Source organism: Cannabis sativa, chromosome 9 (assembly GCF_029168945.1).
Source record: "Cannabis sativa cultivar Pink pepper isolate KNU-18-1 chromosome 9, ASM2916894v1, whole genome shotgun sequence".
Taxonomy (NCBI): Eukaryota; Viridiplantae; Streptophyta; class Magnoliopsida; order Rosales; family Cannabaceae; genus Cannabis; species Cannabis sativa.
Genome location: NC_083609.1, coordinates 16,850,929 through 16,860,204, shown reverse-complemented (window position 1 = coordinate 16,860,204; position 9,276 = coordinate 16,850,929). Strand labels below are relative to the sequence as shown.

Sequence of the window (9,276 nt, the reverse complement as noted above, 5' to 3'; positions counted from 1 at the left end):
AATGAAGAAGGATGTAGTGGAATATGTGGAAAGATGTTTAACTTGTCAGCAGGTTAAGGCAGAACATTAAAGACCTGCAACCATTGAATATTCTTGAGTGGAAGTGGGAAGAGATGTAGATGGATTTTGTGACAGGGTTACCTAGGACCACAAAACAACATGATGCAATATGGGTAATTGTGGATAGGTATACTAAATCAGCTCACTTTTTACCAGTACGCATCACTTATTCAATGGATCAATTCGCTGAGTTGTACTTGAACGAAATAGTACGTCTACATGGGACACCATACTCTATTGTGTGTGATTGAGATGCTCGATTTACATCAACATTCTGCGAGAGTTTGCAGAGAGCAATGGGACCTCGATTGAAGTTCAGTACAGCTTATCACCCAGAAACAGATGGTCAAACCGAGAGGATAAATCAAGTCTTAGAAGATATGCTAAGAGCGTGTGTCATTGACTTTCAAGGATCCTGGAGCAGATACTTGCCACTAATTGAGTTCTCATACAACAACAGCTACCAATCTACCATTGGGGTAGCACCATATGAAATGTTGTATGGAAGAAAGTGTAGATCCCCGCTTCACTGGGATGAATTTAGAGAGACAAAATTACTTGGGCCAGATGTTGTGAAGCAAACCAATGAGGCTATTTAGAAAATCAGGGCAAGAATGGTTGCAGCTCAGAGTAGACAGAAGTCTTATGCAGACCTAAAGCGAACGCAGATTGAGTATGAAGTTGGTGATCATGTATTTCTACGTGTGACTCCAAGGAAAGGGATCCCAACGAAGAGGTTAGGCAAGAGGGGAAAGCTAAGTCGCAGATATGTCGGACCTTTTGAGATTCTAGATAGAGTGGGCAATGTGGCTTACAGGGTAGCTTTACCACCATCATTGTCTACAGTGCATAACGTATTCCATGTGTCACAACTTCGAAAATATGTATCTGATCCTTCACATGTGCTGAGTTATGAAACACTGGGTTTGCATGAGGATTTGTCGTTCGAGGAGCGTCCAATGAAAATACTTGATCGAAAAGACAAGGTCCTAAGGAATAAAACCATTCCTTGGGTAAAGGTTTTGTGGAGAAACAATGTTGTTGAGGAGGCAACCTGGGAATTTGAGTCTGATATGAAGCAGCAGCATCCCGAGTTGTTTGAGTAAAATTTCAAGACGAAATTTCTTTTTAGGGGGGGATAATTGTAATATCCATTATCTCGAAAAGAGAAATTCTGCCAATTTATTATTGAAGATGTTATTTTTTTTTTATTTGATGAAGTATGTATGGTTATATTTGTGTTACTATAGAACTTTGTATGGTTTCCATGGTGTTATTATTTAATTAAATTAATTTTGAGACAAAGACTTCTTATTAGGATGATAATGGTAGTATCAAATTTTTTTTTTATAAGAATAGTCATTGAAATTTTCCATTATACATTTATGTATTTATTTTTTTTACTTATTTAAGTTAAATATGTAAGGAATTGAATAAGTATCCTATATGGGAATACATGTGCTTATATAATAATAATAATAATAATAATAATAATAATAATAATGATAAGATGAAGAAGTGGTCAACCTTGTCACGTTTTTTTTTTTTTTTTTGTGGGCTTTAAGTATATAAGTTTGAAATGGTCAAGATTTTATTTTTTTAAATGGAGAGAACAAAGGTAATATAGTAAAATGGAAATAAATATTCATTATTGTTAATTTATTTAAGGGGTAGTTTTCTTTTACATTGGAAACCCTAAAGTGCTTTGGCTGCCGTGCAAGAAAAGAAACTAGAGAAAGAAAACTAGAGAAAAGAAAAAAAGAGAGAGAGAAAACTAGGGTAGTGTGACTAAATTGTAAGGAGAGAAAGAAATAAAAGGGGTCACTTGTGTCAAGAAGGGGAATTGATGCTCATGGTGTTGTGATAGAGACTTAACTTTTTGTATTGGTAAGATTTTATTATATTTTATGATTACTTTTTGTTTGATTCTAGAATATGCTCATCTTTCTATTTGTTTTGTGTGTATATATATGTATGAATGGAAGATGTTATTTTATTTTATTATTTCTTTTTGTTGATTCTAGGATGTGTTCACGTTTTTCAATTTGTGTGTGTATATAAATATGAATGGACATTTGAGTTTTGGATTACATATAAATACTCATTTGGGTTATATATACATATGCATACATTTTGGGTTTTCACAGTTACAATTTTCTAAGTTATATATATAATGGCTTATGTGAGTTTTGATAGTTGTAGGGATATATATTATTGAGTTGTGATAAAAATAATACTATTTAAATTGTATATAGTTAAAGTTATATGGGACATATATGCTAGATATGTAGTTGGGTGATGATATACATTAAAGTATAGATTTAAGTTATAAATATACTATTTGGGGACTGTGCTTAGATTAGAGGATGGCTTATTTTGTTAGGTGTAGGATGGTTGAAGTTGATTATTAGAAGTAATGATGTTATGTTCTATTATATATGAATAGTATATATATATTATAAAGACAAAAACAAATAAACCCATGCTAAGGAGGATCCACTAGGTGTGTACTTTGTGCATATGTGAGTTGTTGATGTTTGGTTCAAGAAAGAACAGTAACTATCAATAAAAAAAATAAACTCTAGCCTTATGTATTTGTATCTTACTAATTTATATACATATATATATCTGATTGTGGTGAGTGTTGACATATGTATATTATCGTGGATTTTTGTATTAATGGTATAGTTAATTTAAAATTATATTTAATTATTTAAGATGACAATTAATGGTTTTAGACAATATTATAAAGGAGTATGACAAAGGTATTTTTTTAAGGTACATGTGGCAATAGGATTACTTCTTTTGTGCCTTAATTATGTGCCTTTATAATTTTGTCATAGGAATACGGCTTCACTCAAAGGGTGGTGATTCATTGGCAGGGAGAGTCTAAGGTAAGAAAAGTGGACATCTGTGCACAGGGTGTAGATTATGCTTGTTTTTGTTGTTGTTTAATTATGTATTTACTTTATTTTACGACATGATTTGTTACGCTAGATTGATTAGTGTAAAGATAGTGCTAGATATGTTAATAGTAGACATGCTTAGACAATAGAGTGGGAGTGCTACTAGTTTATACCTGCTTGTGTGAGGATATCACTTTCAGGAATTATCTTGGGTGTGTATAACCCATGATAATAGGATGCCACCACGGAACTGCTGAGTGTGAGTACAGCGCAAGCAGGGTAACGATATCTCGTGGGAACGGTTGAGTGTGAGTATAGCTCAGGCTAGACTAGATGCCACCGTGGGAATGTCGAGTGTGAGTATAGCGCAGGCAGGGAAAATTACATTTCATGTCCGATCAACATGACTTGTTAATATTAGTGTGTATGTGTATAACACGTATTATGTTGGTGTGATACATATCTCACAATGATAGTTATGTTATATATTTATTTATGTATAGTTGGTAATTTCATGATTTTTTGGTATAGGGGGTTATGTCCTACATAGCTCTTTTTACTGGGCGTTAGCTCATGGGTACTCGGTGTGCAGGAAAAGGCAAAGCAAAACAGTGAGTGGTGCGGGCTCGAGGCGTGGACGAAACATGTTAAACGCTGGGCACAGTTATTTATGTTTTAGAAATAAATGACATTTTTGTTTTTGAACTTTTAGATTTTAAACTATTATATTCTTATGTTGTTATTAAACTTAGAGTCCAACATTTTTATTTTTAAATAATGAGATCTCATTGTGTGTCTTTTAAATTTTTAAATAAATATTTTATTTAGTATATTAAAGTTTTCTTTGGTAAGTTTTAAATGGACTCTAGAAGTAACGTCTCGGGAAATCGGGGCGTTACAATATGGTATCAGAGCCTTGACCCAGCCGGAAGTATGGTCGACGAAGACGTCGGACCCCGTAAGGGAGGGTGATTGTGACAGTCAGTAGTCCCGTGATTCGTAAGGGGAAATACCGGGTAAGCTGTGCAATCCCACATCGCCTGGGGAAGGTCAAGTGGGATGATTCTGAGACTGTGTAGGTATGGGACTGCACAGTTGAAGAAAGCTTAAATGGATTGATTGGTACTACCTATATCAAGAAGGTGCATTTTATTTTTTGGTAGCCCATCACGAAAGAACTCCACAGCTAAGCGTGCTTGACTTGGGGCAATCTCAGGATGGATGACCTCTTAGGAAGTTTTCCCAAGAAGCGTGCGAGTGAGGACAAAGCACGCTGGAAACTCTCGTGTTGGTTTGTAGGGTCAGTCGTCAATCTCTGAAACAGCCAGAGTGACGTACTCGTGTATAAGAGCCATTATTCCGTGTGTGTAAGGGCCCAATGGAGGCTTGAAGCGGGGACATTACAAATGGTATTAGAGCCTTGACCCAGCCGGAAGTGTGGTCGACGAGGACGTCAGACCCCGTAAGGGGGTGATTATGATAGTCAGTAGTCCCATGATCCGTAAGGGAAAATACCGAGTAAGCTGTGCAATCCCACATCACTTGGGGAAGGTCAAGGGTAATGATTTTGAGACTGTGTAGGTATGGGACTACACAGTTGAAGAGGGCTTAAATGGATTGATTGGTATTACCTATATCAACAAGGTGCATCTTGTTTTTCGGTAGCCCATCCCGAAAAAACTCTACAGTTAAGCGTGCTTGACCTAAAGCAATTTTAGGATGGGTGAACTCCTGGGAAGTTTTCACAGGAAGCGTGCGAGTGAGGACAAAGCATGCTGGAAACACTCGTGTTGGTCTGTAGGGTCAGTCATCAGTCAAGAAAGCAGCCAGAGTGGCGTACTCGTGTATAAGAGTCATTATTCCGTGAGTGTAAGGACCCAATGAAGGCCTGAAGCGGGGACGTTACAGCAATCATACATTGCTATGTGATAAATGATTCTCTTTAAGTTTATATGTCATATTATTATTATTATTTTTGTTAAGGTATATATATATATTGAGAGAGTGATTTGAATCACACTATGATAATTGTCGACGCGGAGGATCTTCCAGTCAATAAGCTAATTGTCTAGCCAAAGATATACAAAGTCAGAATATGAGTCACTACAAGCAAGGCAACTTATATAAGACTAAGTTATCTCAGAAATTTAGACAAAACAACTTGAGACCACCTTCAAGAAGCATTCGATATAAATAACCAACTGGACCAAAACTACCTACAAAACAAACAAACATAGAAAAGTGGATTAGCACACCATACAACGATAATATTGTAAATTTTTAAATTAAGGATAATACACATTTGTTATTTTGACGAGAAAACTTATCTTTGAAGTCTTTTTTCACTCAGCATGTCACCATTGTATAGAAACTACTTTGTTATGTCCAACTATTAGAGCAAAGTTTTTCAATGGTAGAAAAATACTAGTCAATTAAACCTACACCATACATAAGATTTGAGAAATTAATTAAATTTAATAAATCAAATCTCAACTAAAATTTATTATTTTGTTAAAAAATAACAAACTCAATTAGCTAACAAAATAATAAATAATGATACAAAATAATAGAAAGAAAATTTCTCGAAATTAATAAATATAATTAAAAGCAAGATTTAAAATTTATCTGTCAGATTGTATTCACTATCAAACGAGCCAACAACATATTGAAAATAGCCAAATAAAAGGTAAAAACTAGTCCAAAATATAGCACAAGCTATAACAATGATAATAATTATGAATGTAATCAAAATTAATAAATACTAATAAAAGATAATTGACTAAAAATATTAAACTACATTAAATAGTAATAAACAAAAAAAAAATTAAAATTCCACCATAAATAAATCAAACTGTATTTAGAAAAAAACTGATGTCAATTCGTATTTAAGTTATTTATTTCGAGAAAACCAATTAAAATCACGGGGATCAAATCACCTTGTATACGGTGATTCTAATCTTTCTATTCATTTTTACGTTACTTTAAAATATTTTTTATTTTTATAATGCTTCTTTTTTATTTTTACGTTGGCATTAATTTTTTATTCACTTTTACAGCTTTTTTTCCTTTTTTTTTTTGCCAAAACTGATTTATCCTTCTCATTTCCTAGCCAAAATCAAATCGAAGTCCGTATTAGCAAAAATTCACAATCGCCCCCACTTGAAAGATTTTTTTTTCTTCTTTTTCTTTCGTCTCGCCTTCCCATCCTTCGCCGGAGTTTTGTGAAATATTGGTAACCCCCACTGAGTAGTGTCCCAAAATGGAGTTTCCATTAAAGTAGCATTGACTGTCGTGAGTTGATGAAGATCCAAATCAAAACCTCTAAAGCTATCTATTCTAAGTGAGTTGTGCTTAGGATTATAGCTATCTGGGTCTGTTGAGAAATAATTATTTTTCTTTATCATTTGAATTTATTTTCTCTGGTTAATGAATATATATATATGGGTGACTATTTTACATTTTTATTGTAACCATATAGTTACATTTTTATTGTAACCATATAGTTACATTTTTCTTTGACTTGTAATAGCATGTTACTAATAGATATTTTTTTTTTTTAGAATTAATTAATTATAATTAACTATTTTCTTAAAATAATTAATTAAATAGTAAATATTCCTTTTTTAGAATTAATTAATTATAGTTAACTATTTTCTTAAAATAATTAATTAAATATTCAATAAGATCTCTTTTAGCAATTAATATTTATATTTAAATCCTTACTTGAATTATTTTTATAATTAAGCCATTTAATTATAATATTTACAATAAAATTTATTTTTTTTACAAAAATTAAACTTCTTTTGACACCCTTTAAAATTCTCTTCTTATAATAAATTTTCAAACAATTAATTATTTTTAAATGATATTTAATTATTTTGTTACAATTATATGAACTAAGTATGAGACCTCAAGCTAATCAATCGATAACAAGTGCAGCCTTATTTTTTTCTAAAAAATCCTTCAACTTATTTCATTTTTTACTTTTTAAATATTTAAATAAAGAAATTAAATAATTAAGTGTAATAATTTAAAATTAAGATAACTAGTATAATAAAATTTAAATTATGAAATTATATGTGTATAATTTTAAGTTACTTTCAGGTTACAAGTTATTTATTCTTTATTTTTATTTAATTTCCAAATTAATCACAATCATTTAATAGTAATCCAATAGCTTAAAAAAATGTAACCACGATGATTACAATAAAAATGTAACCATTGAAACCTCTTCATATATTATAATGAAAGATTCAAATTGGTCTTGTAAGCTTTGTGTTTGTAATATTAAATTTCAAGATGATTACCATATATATATATATAACTATCATATAAATATATATATAGATGGATTTGTATATGTATTTAGTTTCTATCCAATGTAATTTTATAAAAGAAATTTTAGAGAAACTCTTTCTGAACTTAAATAAATGGTATTGGTCATTATGTTCTTACCATTTTTACAAATGCTTATGACACTACCATCACTTGCGTTATACACTTATGATATATATATATATGTTTGATTACACTAAAAATGATACAAATAGTTATATATATATGTGGGCTTAAGTTGTGATTTCTTAAGAGTTGGACTAATAATAAACTTATAACGAAATTGGTAATGGTTAATTTCTCATAAAAGAACTAACATGGTTGTTGTAAAAGTTCTTAACATAGTTGTGTTATGAGATTGAGATGATTTAAGAGTTTCTAACATTATAAGAGTGAGTTGCTAACGTGGTTGTTGTAAGGGATAGCTAACATGGTTGTTATATGAGATTGTATTGCTATAAGGGTTAATAAAATTATTGTATGAGATTGTGTTGCTATAAAAGTTGCTAATATGGTTTATGTATGATTGCTAACATGGCATGGTATGAGATTGAGTTGTTGTAAGTGTTTCTAACATGGATGGTTTTCGTATTAGATTGAGTTGCTAACATGGTAGTTGTAAGGTTTGTTAACACGGTTGCTGTATGAGATTAAGCTGCTAACATAATTACTGCAAGAGTTGCTAACATGGCTTTTGTAAGGGTTACATGGTATTTGTATGAGATTGACTTTCTAACATGGTTGTTGTAAAGGTTGCTAATACGGTTGTTGTATGAGATTGAGTTGCTAACATTATTATTCTAAGGTTGCTAACATAATTGTTGTATGATATTAAGTTACTGTGAAAGTTGAGGAGCCAAATCTTCTGTCCCAATTTTTCTCTGTCTCTCTATCCCAATCCAATTAAAATGTTCCACCTCAATCAAATGTATATTCCCTTATTTAATAGAGTTAATATATTTAAAAACTATTTTATTTTACCATTAATTTCTTCTCATGGGACTTTTTTATTTTGTTAAATGTTCTTTTCAATTTTTTATTCAAAAAAAAATAAAAATAAGGACACTTGAATAAAATAAAATATTGAATTCCGTTAAAAATAAGAAGAAGAATAAAATAAGATTTTCGTTAAAAAATAATATAATTCTATAAAAAAAAAAAAAGAGACCTATTTCTTTTTTCTACTACTCTTTATTTCAATTTTTTTTTATCAAGAATCTTTTTTTTTCTTAAAAAAAATTAAACGGGTGTTATCTTTAATATTTGTTAAATAATAATATATATTATTAATAATATATTATTTTTTAAATGTATTAGTATTACAATACGTTAATATTAATAATACATTAGGGTAAAATTTAATTTATTAAAGTGTCTTTATTATTCTTTTTAAAATAGTCACATGACAACAGATTATTTTTAACAATAAAATAAAATAGTACTTAAATATATTAACTCTCTTAAGAAAAGAACATTTAATTGAGGTGGAGCTTTTTAATTGGATTGGGATAGAGAGACAGAAAAAATTAGGACAGAAGATTTGACTCCGAAAGTTGATAGCACGTAGTTATTATAAGGGTTATTAACATGGTTCTGGTATGAGATTGGGTTAATGTAAGAGTTATTGACACATTTATTGTATGAGATTGAGTTGCTCTCCTGGTTGTTGTATGAGTTGTTAAATTCATTCAAAAACCCTTACAAATAATTTAGCAACCCTTATAACAGCATATATAGTACAACAACCTAGTGTAAAAATTATACAACAACCTTACAAATAATTAAGCAACCCTCACAGCAACATGTACAACAACTCAATATACAAAGGACTTTAAATATAAATGTATTATATATTGTCTTAATATAAATAAAACCTATAAGCATATATAAAAGTGAGACTTATATAGTCAGTGAATATTTTAGGTAATATAATGAATAAGTTGTAATATTGATAAAAAATAAAGAGTTATATATA

The 9,276-nt window shown here is 30.6% G+C and overlaps 1 protein-coding gene and 1 long non-coding RNA gene across 2 annotated transcripts; both read left to right on the top strand.

The window, feature by feature from the left end:
- Positions 1 to 674: 674 nt before the first annotated feature.
- LOC115723737 (uncharacterized) lies at positions 675 to 1,166 on the top strand. The gene has a single exon (XM_030653214.2). The coding sequence runs from the start codon at positions 675 to 677 to the stop codon at positions 1,164 to 1,166; it is 492 nt and encodes a 163-aa protein (XP_030509074.2).
- Positions 1,167 to 1,671: 505 nt separating this feature from the next.
- On the top strand, positions 1,672 to 3,671 carry LOC133030856 (uncharacterized). Its single transcript, XR_009684392.1, has 2 exons — positions 1,672 to 1,947; positions 2,904 to 3,671. It is a non-coding gene; the product is annotated as an uncharacterized LOC133030856 (long non-coding RNA).
- The last annotated feature ends 5,605 nt before the right edge of the window (positions 3,672 to 9,276 follow it).